At 49.7% G+C, this 19342-nt stretch overlaps 1 protein-coding gene across 1 annotated transcript; it reads left to right on the plus strand.

Moving 5' to 3' along the window:
• The first annotated feature begins 1609 nt into the window (after positions 1-1609).
• MAFB (MAF bZIP transcription factor B) lies at positions 1610-12118 on the plus strand. Its single transcript, XM_080924782.1, has 2 exons — positions 1610-3001; positions 11949-12118. Exons 1-2 carry the CDS (start codon positions 2034-2036, stop codon positions 11953-11955), a joined length of 975 nt encoding a protein of 324 aa, XP_080780908.1. The 5' UTR covers positions 1610-2033; the 3' UTR covers positions 11956-12118.
• The last annotated feature ends 7224 nt before the right edge of the window (positions 12119-19342 follow it).

A 19342-nucleotide genomic window follows, 5' to 3' on the forward strand; every position in this document is an offset into this window, starting at 1 on the left:
GGCCAGGTCCTGTGTCGCTGGCAGCCAGGACACACTCACCCAGAGCACTTTCAGCCGCTCGTCTTTCCGCATCCTGAGCTGGGAAGCAGAAAGCGACGTGGGAGGCGGGTCGGATCTCCGGATCCAGCGAACTCGACATCTCTTCACTTTTGGTGTCGGTGTCGGGGGTCTGAGGAATGTCCCCTATTTCCTGCCCTTCTGGCAGGGTCCGGAGTCTCTGTCGGCGTCCAACAGTCCTGTCTGAAAGCCTAGTGTGCTGCGTTCCTCCTCCCGTCTGCATTCCGGAGAAGTTTCTCATCCGGTAGCCCTGGACCCACTTTACCGCGCGTTTTCACTTTAGGACACCGATCTTTCCAGTTGAGGACCTTCCCTCGAGGGGAGTAGCCCACAAGCACACCTCGAAGGTGTAGAATTCAGAATATGGAATTTCAGAAAAGGTGACCCGAGAGGGTTAGTGGTTGAGTCCGAAGATGGGATCGGGGGGGGGGGCTGTTCACAGTTCCTGAGGAGTGTGCCCCGGGTTCCAGGGCGCACACAGCCTGCGTTCAGGCCTGGATTGGTCCGGTCAGTTAGTAGGACCCGCACGGGTCGAGGCACCGTCCAAGCCTTCCGGCACAGAACCAACCAGTTCGGGGCGCCTTTGCGCACCGTGGCCACTTGGGGTCGCACTTTATGCCTGTTTGAATCTCCCTGAAGCCGTCAGAAGCTTGGATCAGCTTAATCCTTACAAAACGTTCAGACAAAAACAGGGCCCGGTTCCCCAGCATCCCAGAGCTACTGAGTGCACAGACCGGTGTTGGTCTCAGCTCCGAGCCTCGGAGTTGTCAGGTTTCCACACGACTGGCAAGTGAAAGGTATTCAGAGCCTTTGGGCCGACTCTTTTTTTGTTTACCTTCTTTGGGAGTATTTGGGGGGGGGGGTGCGAATGCACGGAGCTGCGAGACTACTGGAGCTCTGTCTTCTGAGCTCGATCACTGAACCGACCAAGAGAGGAACGGCGTCTCTTGACCTGAGGAACCTTCTTAGAGGTTAAGAGTTAGATCTGAACAGAACTCTTGGCGCCCCAACCCCGCCATCCCTCACCGCATACATTAGCTCAGACCTACAGAAACACAGGCGCGCACGACACACATTCACTCGGCCCGCGGCGCCGAGGACACACGGAGCGTCGCCCACTGGGCGGGGGCCGCTTGGGAACAAAGGGCCAGGGAAGCGACATCCCGGCGCTTATTCTGAGCCTACTTGGGGGTGACAAGGGCTGAGAGTGGGAGTGTAAAGAGTATCTAGGGAGGCGCGAGTGCAGACTCGGGGTGGGGGGTGGAAACGGCGACTTGATCCAGAAGTGGGGCGCGCACCAAAGGCAAGCGTGCGGGGAACCTCGACTCGGAGGGTGTGGGGGGTTGGGACCGGGCGGTCCGTCCCACTCGGCTCCAGCCCTCCTCCAGGCCTCAACGGCTTCGGGGCTCCTCCGGCCTCCAGTCAGCTGACGCGGGGGGCGGGGGAGCTGTCAGGCACGCCCCGCCCAGCGTCGCTGGGCCGCGGGGGCCGCGCAGCCATTGGCCAACTCGCCGGGCCGCTTGGGCCCCCGCGCTCCAGTGACATCAGGAAGCGATAAAAGGCGGTGGCAGGCGCCAGCTCCTGCACAGCTGCACCGCCGGGCTGCGAGCGGCTGCAAGCAATAAAGCCCTAGAGCCAAAGAGCCGGAGAGCGAGCGGCGGGCGCTTTGCCCCGCGCCTCCCCTCTGCCCCTGCGCACACCTCGCCGGCTTCTCTACCCTGCCCCGGCTCGACCGGACTCGTTCCCGGCGCGGTCGCAGCCCGGAGGTCCGGGGCAGCTGAGGCAGCCTCGGGAGGACTCTTCGGCGCGCCGCCGCGTCCCCAGACAAAGGCTTGGCCGGCGGCCCCAGCCCGCTGCGCCCTCGGCTCCCTGCCTCCCCGGCTTGCCGCTCTTCGCCCCCGCGTTTGGCTCGGCGCGTCCCGGCCGGCCGCAAAGTTTCCCCCGCGGCAGCGGCGGCCGAGCCTCGCTTTTTAGCGATGGCCGCGGAGCTGAGCATGGGGCCAGAGCTGCCCACCAGCCCGCTGGCTATGGAGTACGTCAACGACTTCGACCTTCTCAAGTTCGACGTGAAGAAGGAGCCACTGGGGCGTGCGGAGCGTCCCGGCCGGCCATGCACACGCTTGCAGCCGGCTGGTTCGGTGTCGTCCACCCCGCTCAGCACACCGTGCAGCTCCGTGCCTTCTTCTCCCAGCTTCAGTCCGACTGAACAGAAGACCCATCTCGAGGACCTATACTGGATGGCGAGCAACTACCAGCAGATGAACCCCGAGGCACTCAACCTGACGCCCGAGGACGCGGTGGAGGCGCTCATCGGTTCGCACCCAGTGCCACAGCCGCTGCAGAGCTTCGACGGCTTCCGTAGTGCGCACCACCATCACCACCACCACCACCCTCATCCGCACCACGGGTACCCGGGAGCCGGTGTGACTCACGATGAGCTGGGTCCGCACGCACACCCGCACCATCACCACCATCACCAAGCGTCGCCGCCGCCGTCCAGCGCTGCCAGTCCCGCGCAACAGCTGCCCACTAGCCACCCAGGGCCGGGACCGCACGCAGCCGCCGCGGCGACGGCTGCGGGCAGCAACGGTAGTGTGGAGGACCGCTTCTCCGACGACCAGCTGGTGTCCATGTCGGTGCGTGAGCTGAACCGTCACCTGCGGGGCTTCACCAAGGACGAGGTGATCCGCCTGAAGCAGAAGCGGCGGACCCTGAAGAACCGGGGCTACGCCCAGTCGTGCAGGTATAAACGCGTCCAGCAGAAACATCACCTGGAGAACGAGAAGACGCAGCTCATTCAGCAGGTGGAGCAGCTTAAGCAGGAGGTGTCCCGGCTGGCCCGCGAGAGAGACGCCTACAAGGTCAAGTGCGAGAAACTCGCCAACTCCGGCTTCAGGGAGGCGGGTTCCACCAGCGACAGCCCCTCCTCTCCTGAGTTCTTTCTGTGAGTCGTGGCGGGTCCCGGCCCCCGCCCTTGCCCTGGCCCAGACTCCCTATCCTGTGTCCCATAGCCCCGGACTCCCTGTCCCTGCCATGGTCCCGGCCTTGACCTATTTGACTCGATCTAGAGGGAGGAAGGACGCGCGGGCCGCGGGGAGACGGGCGGGAGCACAGGCGGGTAGAGAGCCTCGGCTAAGAAGAGGGCAGCGCAGGGCAGCGCAGCCTCTTAGACTTGGGCAGACTTAGAGAGACCCGGGCAGGTGGGAGGTCCGGAGTAACTTTTCCCCCAGCTGGAAGTCCCCGAGGCGTATTCCAAGGAGTCGCCAAGGCCGGCAGGACACTTCTGGCTCTGAGAACTTTTGTGAGTGCCAGGGCCGCCGCTTTGCAGCTCAAGACTCAGTTCGCCCCAGGAAGAGCAGAGGAGAGGAGAGGGACTCTGGAGCCCCCGTGGGCGCGAGGCAAGGCTGAGCTAAGGAAGGAAAAACAGACAGCTCTGTCTGTCCAGAGTACGGAGAACACTGGCTCTCAGCCGGAGATGCGGGCCTCAGTTAGGACTTTCGGCACGCGAAGGAAAAAAAAAGATCTCATCAGTTTTAATGCCTGCTCGATTATATAGAAAAAATACGAAAATCTGCATTAAAAATATTAATCCTGCATGCTGGACATGTATGGTAATAATTTCTATTTTGTACCATTTTCTTGTTTAACTTTAGCATGTTGTTGATCATAAATCATAACCCCCTTGTTTCTTTGGGTGAGAAGGGATGCAGTTCCAAAACTCCTGCGGCTGCGAAGGAGCGGAGCGGAGTTTCAGTCGCCGGCCGGCTTGTAAATTACCCGCCCGGCCAAACCACATTGAGAAGGTAGCAGCAAGCTGAGTCTTTGTTTGGGTTTATTATTATGGCATTTTTTTTTTTTTTGTTTGTAAGTAAAAATAAAAGAAAGAAAGAAAAAAGCCCACCAAGCCGACTTTGTACGGGGAATCTTTGGAATTTGTCTCTTCGCTCCCCTCTTCCTTCCCACTTCAGTTTTGAGTTTTGTTGAGGGAAAGCTAGGGGAGAGACAGCTGCGGACATCCACACCGTACAGGAGCGTGTTCCTGTCACTGTCTGGTCTTGGGGCCAAAATTGACACCCCCCCCCCACACACACAAGAAGAAAAGAAAGACCAGGTTTTGCGTCCTAGGAAGTCAAACCAGGGTTGGTTTGGAATCCTGCAGAAGGCGCTAATTGCAAGCTCCCCTCCCCGACCCCCCAGGGCTTAGGGTGAAAGATTTCTCCCACCTCTTGCTACAGAGTCAATGATGATCTGAGCTCCCATTGAGCCAAAAGCCACTCTTAGAATGTACTAGAAACCCACACATTGGCAGCTAATGCTGCAACTCTCAAGTGCGTTCTTTAGACCAATGTTTTATGTGTTTCTCTGCTGTCCGGAGAGCAGAGACTTATTGGTGGCGTTCAACTCCCTTCTGTTGTACAGTAGTTCTAGGGGAGGTCTGGGTGTTATACTTTATTGTTAACGTTCATTTCTGCGGGTCAGTAAAAGGATTCGGTTGCACCGACAAAAATACCAAAATGAAAACGTACTTTAAAAATTTTCCCACCTGAATTTGCTGGCGCTGCTGGCTGGATGCTTTTTTTGTTCGTTGGTTTTTGAGTTTGTATTAGTTGATAAATTTACAGTAAATAACAAGATTGTATGAACCGCATGGTGCTTGCAGTTTTAAATATTGTGGATATTCGTCCTGCATCGGAAACGAGCTTTGGTTTTTACTGATTCAACTGTGTTGAAATCAAACTTGCCGCAACGCAACAGAAATTGTTTTTAATTTCATGTAAAATAAGGGATCAATTTCAACCCCTGCTTATGATATGAAAATATTAAAATCTAGTCTTATTGTAGTTTTAATTCAGACTGGTTTCTGTTTTTTGGTTATTAAAATGGTTTCCTATTTTGCTTATTAAAAACCATGGAAATGGTGTTTATTTAGTGGACTCTGTGTCTGCATGACTTTAACTCTCTTGTTTCAAGAGTTGTACATCGACGTTGGGACATTCTCTGGGAATAAATCCCAAACTCAGGGTGGGCAGATAACTCTCTCCAGTGTATGACTGTGATCTGCTATATGAGAACCTCAAATGTACTTCTCTGCTTTCTACCCTAGGTTCAAAACTCCGGCCAAGAGTCCATCTGTAAACTGAGAGGGCACATGTCTGAAAGGGATGCTCTACAGAGCTTTGGCTTTCGGGCTTGGAGATCAGGACTAATCTGCCTACTGAGAGGGTAGTGGCAGAAGTCAGGAACCAAGAGTTACAACCTGGATAGAGGAAGCCCCGTCTCCTTTTCTGGAGTCCAGGGCCAGCTAAGCTGCAGCCTTTGACTTCTTGCCTGGGTGTTTGGGCACTGGAAAGCTTAGAGCTAGGCTGCTCGCTCTGAGCTAGACTTTGCCCTTCTCCCTGGGCGGGTGGATGGAATCAGGTGATCCCTGACAGTGGATTGGAGAATAGGACCCTCTTGGTAGCAAGCCAGTCCTTGGTTATTTCTTTTCAGGTTAGTATGTTCGGGATGCATGCGGGCCATCAGCCCTTAAAAAATGGACACTGCATAGAGGAGTTTGGGTTTCAGCATCCCCTCAGATTAGAAGCTTGGGGGCTGTGGGTCACTTAGCCTTGCAGCTTTACCAGTAGTCTGAAGATTCCTGATGATGGCTGCTTGTGAAAATGGCCCTAGACCTTTTTTTCTCCTTCCCCACCCCTGTTGTTTGAAGGTCAGTATCTTGTGGCCCCACATTCCTGGCAGTCCCCTTGGAATCCTGTCTCTGGTTTAGATGGTCTTTAGGCTAACTTCTTTCTGTCAGTGGGGTAGAACACCTAGACCTTAGAGGAGCTCTGCACTTTTGGCAATGCCTAGCTCTCTGTGGGGACACTTTCAGCTCCCATGCAGACTCTATTCAGTCTTCAAGTTTTTTTTTTTTTTTTTTTTTTTTTTTTTTTTTTTTTTTTTTTTTTTGGGGTACCAGAGTTCCTAAAATGAAATTTCAGCATCTCGACGACGGGGAGATGCTATAGACCCAAGCAGAAGAGTACGGTAGGGAAGGAGTAAGGGGTAACCTGGAAAAGAAGGGGCAAGTGAAACAGATTTTTGACTTGGATCCCTAGTGACTGGGTTTGAGATTAGCATCTGAGGAAGAAGTTTGGAAACCTTAAAAAAACAAAAACCAAAAAAAAAAAAAAAAAAAAAAACCCAAATAACAAAACACCAACCCCCCTCAAAGAACAAAACACACTAACAGTAACCACAACACATCTCTAGTGCACTGGTGGTGTGATTTCAGCTGGAAGTGAGTTCCCAAACCTGGTCTATCTTCCCAGTGGAAACAGGGTTTGGCAGGGAAGGCATTGACTTCCATTTGGGAAAAGGCTGATGAACCTGTTTCTTCCACATGTCATCCATTTGTAATTTCATATGCCAGTGCCACTATAGGTAGAAACGAAGCTCCTGTAGGAAAAGAGGCCTCTGTCAGAGTTAGAGGGGGTACCTAAAGAGACTGCACCTTGCAGGGCCCTGCAGTAATAAGAGAGGACCAAGGACTTCTGGTGGCAGAGGCCTTAAATCTAGTGGCCTAATTCTGTTTAGAACCATTCGAAACAGTCTGGTGTTGTTCACTTCTGCTATTACCTAGATTATAGGAAAGGTTCCACATTCTAAAGAATTATCTTTTTGTGGAGTACAGAGACACTTAGACACACCCAGTGAGGTTACTATTACTGTACATCCAGAAAGGACACAGTGCCACCAGTTTAGAGTGACCAGTCGCATTTTGGTGATGATGGTCTCAAGTCACAGCCCTAGTGAGATGTCGACACACCAAGACAGGGGCACCCATGCCCTTGTGCTTTCATTGGTGACACTAATTCGCCCCGGGGGCACATCCAGGGAAAAGCTGAGAAGAGAGACCGATCTTCAGAGAAGGCCGGAGCTTGAGAAGTGCGTAGTTCCTATAGCGGGCAAGCCAGCTACTCACAGCCGCCTAAGAACCAGCCAGGACGCTACACATCCGCTACACATCCGAGAAAGGGGAACTAGGTACTCTCAGAACTTCTACTGTGACCCGGCGGTACTCAGCAAGCTTCATCCTTCTTTTAGGTTTCCATTTCTTCTAGCTGCTCGAGATTCTCCACTCTACCTAGGAAGAAAGATATCCCTGCGCCAAAATCTTCCCGGCTTCCATTGATCCCTGTGTAGACAAACCCGGGGTCTGCTGCCCGAGACTCACCCGGGGACAGAAAGGCACAGACCCCAACACTAGGAAGCACTCAGTGGGTCCACTGAGAATTGGGCTCCATCCTGGGTCGTCTTCTTTGCTGTGGGCAGCTGCTGCCTTAGAGCCGGGCTGGGCTTGGTCGGCTCGGGGGGGGGGGGGGGGGGGGATCTTACAGCCTGAGGGACCTGGAACTTCCGCCTGCTCTCACGTACTTCAGGTTGGTAGGGAAGGTGGTCGGGTGCCCGAGATTCAAGCAAGTTTAAGTTACTTTCTCTATGTCTCCGTTTCTCTCTCCGGATATATCGTGGTCTTCCCTTTCTCTCTCCCCTCTCTCCCCCCTTTTTTCTCTCTATCTGCCCCCGTTTTTCATTTCTCTAGCCTTCCCTTTCTAATCTTCTGTCCTGTTTACTCCCCTTCCCTTTATTCCAGGACTTCGGGGAAGGGCTACCCAGAGATGTCTAGAGCCAGGCAGGAGGAACAGGGGATGGAGGCAGCCGCTGGTCTGTAAGCCAGGGAGTTATCACACCCACTCCCCGGTTTCAGATTTCATCCCACTGCGTCCCTCGCTGTGGTTGGCTGGGGTCTTGCTGGGTGTCTGTCACACGGGCTAGCCAGGGGTTGTTGATATCTTAGTGAAAGTGAGCTCTGGGGCAGCCCAAGCTGGTTGCGGATGCGGGGTCCCTCTTGTAGTAGGTAAGTCTTTGTCACTTGTCTCTGAACATTTCTGTGGCCACACAGCCCCTGTCTTGTCAGCCAGAGGTTCTAGTTTTCTTCTTATACTTTCGGGGGCCTTCTGTACCAAAACTCGTCGTGGAAGTTGTCGCCACTTTGTGACCTAAGGGCTCTGTTCCTTTCAAGAGACCAAAGTCCTTTTGAGAGACCAAAGCCCTACTTGGTCACACTCCCACCCCAAGTCTTCATTCCCCTTGGTTTGGAGGGAGTTGGGAACCAGTGGGCTAGTGTTTGGAGATTCTCTTTCAGATGTAAAACTCCATTGTCTTCTCGGCTCTTCAGTTTGCCCAAAGGAATACTCTGAATGGGATTCTTTAACAGTTACCCTTCCTTTCCACCTGCAGTCTGAAGGCCTGGCTTCTCAGCCTGGAGACAGTGGCTATGGTGTTCAGATTTATAACGCTCAGATTTATTACAAAAAAAAAAAAAAATCCATCGGATATCCCATTAGGCAGCTGGTCTGAGCTAGCACTCAGCACAGCATCTTGGGAAAGACAGCCCCCCCCCCCACTCCCTCAGAGTGAAGGGTAGGTCCTGTGGTTTGGGGTATACCTGACTATCAGGAGCAGCTGCTACCATGGGGCTTGCCTTTGAAAGCTGGGGCTTTCCTGGCTCAGAAGATGGTGTCTTTCTTTTGTGAGAAGGCTACTGGTAGAATTTCTTCTTTCCCACAGTTCCCAGTCAGAATGCACTTCTTTCAGTGTGGGTGGGGGTTAAATATTCACCAAGCCCCCCCCCCCACCCCGCCATAAGTCCCTTGGCATCCTATGTACCTCCCTGCATCCCCCTGAACACCTTCATTGGTCCTGTATGAATGTCCACGTTCCCCACTTTAAAATTCCCTTTTCCCCCACTGCCCTACACATGATATCTTAACTGGTGCTTTTAGATAATATCAGAGCTAACTCTTCTCACTCGGAAGAAATTAAATATGTGAGAAAAGTTGCAGCTCCAACATGAAAAACCACCTAAATTAATAATAAGGGTTTGTTCCGAAGCAGCATTCGGTTGTAGCCAGCCTCTTGGCATTCTTTGTGAGTGAAGTTACTTTTAAGTAAAACGGCAGCGATTCATTACATATTCTGTTTTATTTTATTTTTCTTTATCAGAAAAAAAGGGAGGGGGATGCTGTCTTTGGGCTGGAGGGGGCAGCTGCAGAGGTGGTGGGAGGAGACCAGGAACTTTCTGGAAGAAGCAAACTATTTTTGGCATGAGAAAGCCGATAGTCTATACATCTGTATTGTGGTGCTTTCATTTTTTTTTTTTTAAACCAGGGCTGAGGGTTCATCTCCCCTCACCCCCTTTCCAGGTAAACGGATAGGGATGAACAGTAGGGTGTGTGTGTGTGTGTGTGTGTGTGTGTGTGTTTGGGGGGGTAGTGCTGATTCATAGTCTGCCTGAGGGGTGGGCATTGTTTTTGGCTTTAGCATCCATCAGATACTGCAGCTGAGGCTGCACTTGGCTCGCACTCAAGTTTCCTCCTTGCTTCTGATCGGCAACCCTCGCTGCCTTGACTGTGCCGGTTACAGTTGGTTACAGTTGTGCCATGGAGTTCTACCCAGAAGGGAAATGGGAGCAAGCTGCCCTGGAGTCAGCTCTGCCTGCTCAGATGGAGCAGGGCAAGTCAGTATTTCCCAACACAGGGCAGGCCCTGCCAGTTCTCTTGTCTTCCAGTGTTTCCTGGGAATCTGCAGAACTTGCTACATTGGTTCCTTTCGATGGATGCAAGACAGGCGGGTCATAGAGTTTAGTCCAACCATTAGTTTAGTCTTAGGCATTTCCCTTGACTTTGAAGTGTAAGCTGCTGTTATCCAAGGGCCAGGGGTGGAGGGACAAGTCATCTCTGGCTCAAAGTCACCAGGGGATTAGAAACCCATACCTCCTTACTGCTGAAATTTCATTTTTTGTCATCGAACCTTATAAATTCTTCTATAAATTCCTCACCGAAGACCATCAACCCTGTGAAGGCGAGGGGGTTAGAAACTGCCCCTTTGGAGGTTGGCAGGGGGTCATTTTCATATCTCTCTGCATCAGGTGCTCATTGATCTTTTGCTGCTGGACACTTCACGCTCTCCACTCACAAGGTTTCCTGCCCAGGGGAAGGTGTGAACTGCTGGAAACAGCACAGCAACTGGAAGGCAGGGGTGTCAGCAGGGAAACTGCAGCTGCAACTCTGCTAGAGGAGAATGATGGATGCCGTGAGCAACGGCAGCATCCTTGCCTCAGTACCACTTAGTACTGCTCACGATTAACCAACGGTTCTCCCATTCTGTGCGCCCCTGACTGAACGTTCCAATAAATGGATCCTAACGACAGAGCAGGCGTTCCTAGCAGAAACAGCCTCTAGGTGAGGCAATTTGGACACAAACATCCACGTTATTAGCAGATGCTGTTTTGGGTGTGATACTGAAGTTTTGGATCTAACATAGATATGTTTCTGCTCTTAGGACAGGTCCACAAATGCATGCACATGTACACTGTCATAGTTACATAGGCAGAGACAGAATTTGCACGAATTCACCTGTTATATATGTTGCCACGTTCACTTGCATGTGCGACTCATCACACATGTACCTAAAGGCATGTCTCCGTGTTAGATGCGTTCTTGTTTGAATGCTCACGTGCATGCATCTGCAGTGTGCACAGTGTTTATAATTATGCACAGGGCTGCATGCCTCTATGCTCATATCAAAGCATGATTGATTACACATACACACGGGGCTCTTGCAAAATGTATCGGGCTCCTGAACATCCTCCCATATTCACACCAGTGTGTGTAAGTGAACACTGGCCTTTATGCTCATCCACACACAGGCGCCATGTAACAAGGGAAACATGGCACCAGTAGGGTTAATGGAGGCTCCAGACTCCCATAAATATTTATAGGAAGCACTCAAGCTCTCAAAGTGGGAGCTGAAACCTCTCCTCTTGAGTCCCTGTAAATCACTCCGGGCTGCTGCGTGTTACCTGTCAGACTGGGGCTGTGTTCTGCAAGGGCAACACATATATGCTAGAGCTGCTGTTGTCCAAGGGCCGGGGTGAAGGGGCAAGACCGTGTGGTCATCTCTTGCCTTGCTCAGAGTCACCAGGGGAAGGGTCTAGAACAGAAATCCATGCTCATCTAGTGCTGAAATTTAATTTTTGTCATCGGGCCTTATAATTCTTCTATAAATTCCTCATCAAAGGCATTCAGCCCTGTGTAGAAGAGGGGGTCAGAAACTGCCCTCTTTTATGGGGTCAGACTCTTCTCTAAGTTTGTCACTCCTCACAACTGGGATCCTTCTTCAAGGGTCAAGTGAAGCGCTCAGTGATGTTGCTACTACCTCTGAACACAGGGCTGCAGCTATGGGGTGAGAGGCCTTTATGAGGGACCCTGTAGAAGGAAAGCGTCTCAGGCAGGGGTAAGAAGAACAGTCCTCATAGAAGCCAGATTTGATGCAGTGGGGGAAAAGGGAGCTGCTTCAGGTTCAAGAGCTGTTCTCCCTCATCAGCTTTGCATCCCAAAGGCCTCCTGGATCTCAGAGTCCCAAGCTGCTGTGACTGTGTCCAATGCAAATTCTGTGCTCACCTTTTTTTTTTTTTTTGTCACCTGAATCTGATCATTTGTGTGCTGGACACTATTCTAAGATTAGATAAAACGATGGACAGAAAGCATCGAATGTCCCCAACTATCAGTCTCCAATCTGATGGGAGAGTGAGATGCCCTTCAGGTAGCACACGGGAAGCCCACGGGCCAACAGAAGACCTCCGCCACGCAGGAAAGCAGCCTGACCCATGAAGACATTCACACAGCTGTGAAAGAGCAGAGAAAGGGCTTCCTGGAGTTGTTGAATGGAAAGCTGAAGTGTGAATAGGAGCTGTTCAAGTCAAACCAGTAGGGGGACACGCTGGATTAGCGCCATCCCATAGATGTTTCTAAGGTAACAGAAATTTTCTATATTTTTACCATCTACAGGTGGTGACTGAGATGATGACTGAGACTTGGAACTGAGAATCTGCAACTGAGAATTCTCAAGCAACTGAGAATCTGAATATTTTTTTGTGTAGTATATGTGTATGCATGTGTTCCTGGGTACCGTGCTGTGTTTGAATGTGTGTATGTGTGGGTGCATGTTCATATGTCCACGTTGGGGGGGAGCAGAGGTCAATATCTGATGTCTTCCACAGTTACTCTCGTTGGATGCAGAGTCTCTCAGTGAATGTGGAGCTCATACGTTAGGCTAGACTGGTTGGCCAGCAAGCCCTGGGACCCTTGTATGTCTCCTCCTTCCCAGCCCTGGGATCACAGAGGCATGCCTTATGTGGCCACTAGGGACCAAACTCAGGTATTGATACTTTTCTAACAAGTAGTTTATCATGTGATTCTTCCCCCAACCTGCCCATCTGTCTGTCTTTTTATCCATTCACGTTTTTTTCCTGTGTTGTCTGAAATTCTAAGACAAAACAAAACATGGCATTAAAATTTCTTAAACAATTTATTTGTGTATCATTCTTCAGAGGGCACGAGGGTGATCATAAAAGGTTTATTTTTTGTTTTGCTTTGTTTTTTGTTTGTTTGTTTGTTTTGAGATAGGGTATCAAGAGATCTGCCAGCCTTTGCCTCCTGAGTGCTGGGATTAAAAGCATGTGCCACCACTGCCTGGGTACAGAATGGTTTTTGAGCTACATCTTTATCCAGCTCCACTCTCTTGGGAAAAGATCTCCCCCAATAAACTCCCCCATTTCTTCCCAAGCCGAGAAGAAATCCTCCCCTACTGCAATTCCTCTGACAACTCTCTTTGAAAGGAAATAGCTTGTCTCCACTCAAGACTTGCAGTGGGCTTTCTCCTAAAGAGACAAGCTGAAGCAGCAATCCCGCTGTGTTAAGCAACTCCGGGGCTGGGAGAGAAGCTCTATATATGGTCCACGTGTTCTGTAAACAACAGAAAAGAGTCCTCCATGTCTCTGGGTAGAAAGAGCCTTCTATAGCCCTGCCTTCTGTTTCACAGTCCAGGAGGATTTTCTCAGAAAGCTGAACCTGGGTGAAGGGGCGGGCATATGTGCAGAAGGACATTTTCTCTGGCCAGTAGGACTGGAAATCAGCAAGAACAGTTGGATGTGGATGTTTGTGGGAGCCCAAGCACTGTAGCCTTTCAACCCAGGTTTCTGTAAGAATTTGCTTTTCCCCTTTCTGAAGGGATCAGATGTAATGTTGCATGCCTACATCATAGCTGGATGAATAGAGTTAGAGAAATCTTGTCTGAGATTGTCTCTCTAGGACCAGCCTTGACTTCTATCCCATCTCCTGTCCTCTCTGACTTAGCTGGCTTGCAGAACCTCCCCCTATCAGGGACCCAAAGCTGCCACAGTACCCTGGGACTCAGGTAGGAGACCTTCATCCTTCATTCTGATCTCTGAAGTTACCCTTAATAAAAAAAAAAAAAAAATAGAAACACTGGGTTAGAGCTGATACAATTATTGATTATGTAATAGCTTATTCTGTGGGTTATGGGTAAATGTATCTAAAAGTTCCACACATGTTATTAAACATATGATGTAGGCAGCAACAACACTGATAAATAGCAGATGATCAGAACTGTAAGACTCACTGTATTTTTGTCTTTGGAAGATGAGGTGCTGTGAACTCAAAGATCTGGATCTAACAAGTGCCTTCTACATGCCCAGTGCTGTCAAATAGTTTGTAACTCTCCAGTCACTCCCATAAAGCTCCAGTAACCTTAAGAGCTGGGAAGATACTATTTCCATGTTCTAGATATGGAAATAGAGTCAGAGAGGTTGAGCAATTTACCCAAAGACGAACAGCTAGTTAGTTTCAGTGATGGCATTTGAACCTTGTCAGACTGAGTCTGGAGTCTGTATCTTCAACTACAATTCTCTTTAAGGGCAAGGAAAATGGGTGACTTTATAACCAGCTACAAAATGTTTCTAAGTTATAATCAATGATGCCTGACTTTGAGAAGAGCGCCCCCTTCAGGCCACTGTGCATTCTCTTCTTAAACTGCATGTATGCTGCGGACACTGTTTTAAAATATTGACATATTAGCAATTAGTCATGCTCTGAGACCATCTACTGCCTCCATAACTTTTAGAGTTTTGTACACTCTAGTCCTCAAGACTTCTGCAGCCCTTGGTCTCCATTCTTCACTGCTTTCTTGATACTCTGGTCAGAATGATCCTAGGCCCTGCCTGAGTTTCTTTGGCTTCCACAATTTCTCCTGAGCTGTTCTTGTTTGTTTTGTTTATTTTCTACAAGTTTCCTAACATTTACTTTCCTGGTTTTTAAGGTCACTGTCCCAACTAAGCAAGCAGTCTAGGAGGAGGACATCTTCCCTTTCTTCCAGTCCTGGGGCGTAACAGGAGCTTGGAGGAACTCATCTGGTGGAAACAGGTAAGGTAGGGCAGCTTTAATCCAGCCCCTCCTCTTGCTGCCTGTGGGGACCTGGGCAAGTCATGCCACCTCTTTGAACATCAATCGCCTCTTAGACAAATGTAGAATATCTTGCCTACATCTGGTTTCTGGAGGGATCTTTTGCACCACAGCTTGTCAGAAATGCCTCGTAAGTTCAGAGCTTCTGTAAGTTCAGAGGTGGAATGGATTGCTAGTGCAGTGTGTGGTGGTTTCTGTGGTCATGGCTGGCCCAGCCATATAAATTCTTGCATCATCCAAACCTTCTCTGCTTTCTTACAGTGTGCAGAGGAGAAGGGGTACAGGAAATGCCAGGAGAAGCAGCTGCAAAGACTGGCCGGCAGGTCTAACTGGTTTTCCTCTGGCCAGGATCTTGGGTTCAAATAGCTCTAAACTTGATTGTGAGGGAAGGCCTGGAAGGCAATGAGCGTACCCCATCAGGAGGGCTGGAGAAGCAATTACAGAGAACACAGAAAGAGCCAAGAGTTCCAGTCCCGAGTGTGAACACGCTCGCCCACATGGCAGGCAGAGTCCAGATGCTCGGCCCAGGAACTGCTGAGAGCTAGCGGGCATTTTCTCAGGAGGGGCATCCACTTAGCCTGGATGTAAACTTACTTCACCTTGGGAATAACTTTTTTTTTTTTTTTTTTAATAGAGGACATCAGAGTCCTTAGATTTTGGGGTGGGGTCTCCAACTTGTAGTTTGGTTTTGGTGTCCCTGTGAGCTGCTGGGTGGGTGATATCTTACTGCACATGTGTGCATGTGGATCAACGCATGGAGATTGCGTACCTGTGTGTGCACATGCATGCCGACTCATGGAGACTGTACACAAACCGTTTGTACAGAGCCACAGGAAGCACTGCTCTTCAGTGATGAAGCTGGTGGGCTGGGAGATCACTTGTGTGGAATTAGATAGAAGTCCTGAATCCTTCTCTGTTCTTGGAAAGCCAAGAGGGGTATGGCCAGGCATGCTAGCTAGTTTTATGCCAACTTGATTACAAGCTAGCGTCACTGGAGAAGAGAGAGCCTCAGTTGAGAAAATGCCTCCATAAGATGAGGCTGTAGTCAAGACTGTAGGATATTTTCTTAATTAGTGATTGATAGGGGAGGGCCCAGCCCATTGTGGGTAGGGCCACCCTTGGGCAGCTGGTCCTGGGTTCTTTAAGAAAGCAGGATGAGCAAGCCATGGGAAGCAAGCCAGTGAGCAGCACTCCTCCATGGCCTCTGCATCAGATCCTGCCTCCAGGTTCCTGCCTAGTTTGAGTTCCTGCCTTGCCTCACCCCCCCCCCCCCCAGCAGACTGTGCTTCTGGGCATGTCAGCCAAATAAACTCTTTTCTCTTCAGGTTGTTTTTGGTTGTGGTGTTCCATCACAGAAATGGAAATCCTCACTAGGACAGAAATTGGTACCAGAATGGTGGGGTGTTCCTGTTACAGACCTAACCATATGCTTTGGGGAGGATTGTGGAAAGGCTTTGAAACTTCGAGTGAGAAAAACCACTGAGTGTTCAAAGCTTAGTGAGCAGTTCTATGGGAGCTTGGAAGATAAGAATGTCGAGAGCAATGCAGATGCTGGAGGCCTGGCTTGTGAAGTTTCAGAGGGAAGCATGAGAGTCCTTTAACTACTCCATCATGGCCAGTTGATACTTTGAGTTAAGCATCTGTGGTTCTGGTCAGCTGGGGCTAAAGTATCAGCTATGATTGACAAGATACTAGAACCACTAAAAGGAAATATTTGTTTTACTGGGCCAATAGATGCTGGTGGCTGGGGCTGAGAAATTAGTGGTGATTAAGAAGAGACTAAACCACTGAAGTAAAAATCATCATGAAGTGTTTCCTCAGAGTCATCACAGGCAAGTTACATTCCAGAGCCACCTTGTGCTGACAGTAGAACTTGGTAGTGTAAAAATCACCTAGGTGGTGCTGGTTTTGAAGGCATGGAGAATAGCTGAGGCTTGGCACTGTGTGGCGGGGTTGGAGTCCTCGAAGAGAGGCCAGAAGAGGCTATTGGTGAAACTGTAGGCCAGTTGCAGCAGGAGACCCCAGTATTTTGAAGATACTAGTACCACTGGATGGTTGCTAAGGACAACAGCAGGCATGGAATGGGACCAGCCTCAACCTAGGAGACAAGCTCTGTGTGCTGCTGAGGTCAGAGCCAGATAAATGACCCAAGCCCTTTAGAGGAGCCCAGAAGATTGTGCATGAGCCCTGATATTGGACACTGAGTTTGGTTTTACTTTATTTGGATTGTCACTGTGTTCTGGTTCTATATTCTTGAATTGAGAAAGTAATTCACTTAATTTGGACTTTTACAGGAACCCACAGTGGAGAGATTTTGAACTTATAGAAGTGATTTAGGATCTTTAAAAAGTGACTGGGTATTTTAAAGAGCTGATTTTTTAAAAAAAATGTGTCTGAATTTGTTAAGACTGGGACTTTAAAAGTTATTGATGTTTTTAATGTGAGATCTTGGGGATGAATAAGAAAGGAAAGGATATGGCTTAATAGTGATGTTTCTGTGTATCAAGTTGATAAGGGGTCAGTTGTGGTGGCTAATTGTATCAACTTTACGAAAGTCACTGGAGAAGAGTAAGGCTCAACTAATAGCATGCCTCCATAAAATCAGGCTATAGGCAAACCCTACAGGGATTTTTTAAATTGAAGAATAATGTAAGAGAGCCCATTGTGGGTAGGTGGGGCCTCCCCTGAGCAGGTGGTCCTGTGTTCTATAAGAAAGCTGGCTGAACAAGTCATGAGAAACAAGCCAGTAAATCATACTCCTTCGTGCCCTGTACATATCAGCTCCTGTCTCCTACCCAGTTTGAGTTTCTTCCTTGGTCTGCTGTTGACCCTGACGCTGGGTTTGTCAGCCAAATAAACTCCTTCCTTCCTGTATTGCTTCTGCTTGTGGTGTTTCTATCACAGCAATAGAAAAACCCTAACTAGGGACAGCATGTATATTCTCCAGCCCAGAGTCAGGGTATAAGTGTGAGTTAGTGAGAATGTGTGACTCTAAGCTCAGAGAAGGCAGCAGCTTTTTTCCTGGCTATGGCCTAAGATGCAGAGAATGAGAGGACAGGTCCTCAGGGGAGTAATGAGCCTCGGTGAGTCTGGATGATGCTCCCAGTGCCGTGAGTAGGCCAGGCAAGTGTCCTGCAGGTGCAGAAGGGCGCATACAACTAGAAAGAGGAGGCCTGAGTGGTTCCCAGGGGCCTTGAATTCAGAGCAGAGTTTGAGGACTGGTGGGATCTGCTGTCACACTTCCATCGTGTGACCCAACACATCACACGGCTGTTTGGACCAAGCTGACCAGCTGTCAGTTTTTTGAGAGACTTGGGTTTAAATTCTACAGACAAGGTAATGTTGTGGTGGAATGGAGAGCCAGGGAAACTTCACCTGGACTTGGTGAGTGAGGAGGTAGAAGGATGGAGTAGACACGTGGAAGATGCTGAAGAGGTTTAGGGTGGCTGGAGAAACCAGATGCAATGAGTTTCATTGGCTCATCCCATGAGCGACCACCATCGCCACCAACAACAAGAATAACAACAAAAACAAACAAACAAACAAAAAACAAAAGAATTTTCCCTACTTAAAAAGAAAAAAGAAAAAAAAAAACCAAAACCAAAACCAAAACCAAAACAAACAAAGAAAACACAAGCCAGGAGGGAGGAAATAAAAGCAAAAGCAAGGTTCATCAGTAAGGCTGAACTGAAAGTCACAGGTGACAGGAAGTGTGTGTTGGGGTAAAGCCAGGAATTGACTTTGAGCCCCCTAATAGCCAATGGAAAGAGGGGCAAAAAATTAACTTTTAAGTCAAAAAAAGCACCCCTACCATTGTCAGGAAAGACAAAATTTCTGGTTCAGGGACAGGAAATAATTTGTGTGTGTGTGTGTGGGGAGGGGGGGAATTTTGGTTCAATTTTAAGTCAGGGAGGGGTGAGGGCGGCAAGAGTTTATTCTGGGAGTCAGGAGACTGGATCCAACTTCACATGTGACCTTGGGAAATTGTTGAACCTGTCTGAGTTTTAATTCCCTCTATTGTAAAGAGGGTGCACTTGCCTCCAAGGTGACTTGACGGAGTCCATGGGAGGACTGGGCACACAGTAGCTGGTCAGCAGTTGCTTCTTTTGTCCTCCCAAAGCTGCCTGCCTTTAATTATTATTATGTTTTTGTTTCTCCTTTGCCTTGTCCTGCCTCCAGCCAGCTCCTCCTCCTGCCCCTGAGACCAGGGCACAACTGGGCTGCTGGCCGGATGCCTGATGAACTCAGCTGGGCCAGGGCTCCCTGCTGTGCCTATGTCTGTAGATGACCCTGCCCTGCCCCCCAGACCCCTACAACCCATGTTCAGGCCAAGGCCTTCTCTGCTCCTAGCCCCAGAGTGGCTGACAACTCTGTTCCCTGGCCCAATCTGGCTTTAACATGTACTCCCTTAGCACTCTCTGTGCCTTTCCACCCCCGAATCCTAGGAATAGATAAATAATTGTCTTAGCAATCTGTTGTTGTAACCTCCATCTCGTGGCTAGAACATGTGTTCAGAACAAGGGCACAGAGTATTGTGCCCTGCCCCTGTGATATTGGTTGAGAGGCCCAAGTGGATCTGGAACGATGAATGCATGGGGTGAATGAATGAACTGAATGAAGGCTTGTTTGCTGCCAGGGAGATGGTTCAGTGGGTAAAGTGCTTTCTGCACAAGCACGAGGGTCCTGAGTTCTGATCTCAAGCATCAGTGTAAAAGGCCAGCACCTGCAGCAGGTCCCTGTAACCCTAGTGCTGGGGAATGGAGGCCGATGGATCCCATGAGCTTGTTAGCCAACCAGTCCAGCTGAAATGACCAGAGCCAGGATCTCTCTCTCTCTCTCTCTCTCTCTCTCTCTCTCTCTCTCTCTCTCTCACACACACACACACAAACACAAACATGGAGATGATTAAAGAGGACATTTCA

Source organism: Micromys minutus (genome assembly GCF_963924665.1).
Source record: "Micromys minutus genome assembly, chromosome: 11".
NCBI classification, from domain to species: domain Eukaryota; kingdom Metazoa; phylum Chordata; class Mammalia; order Rodentia; family Muridae; genus Micromys; species Micromys minutus.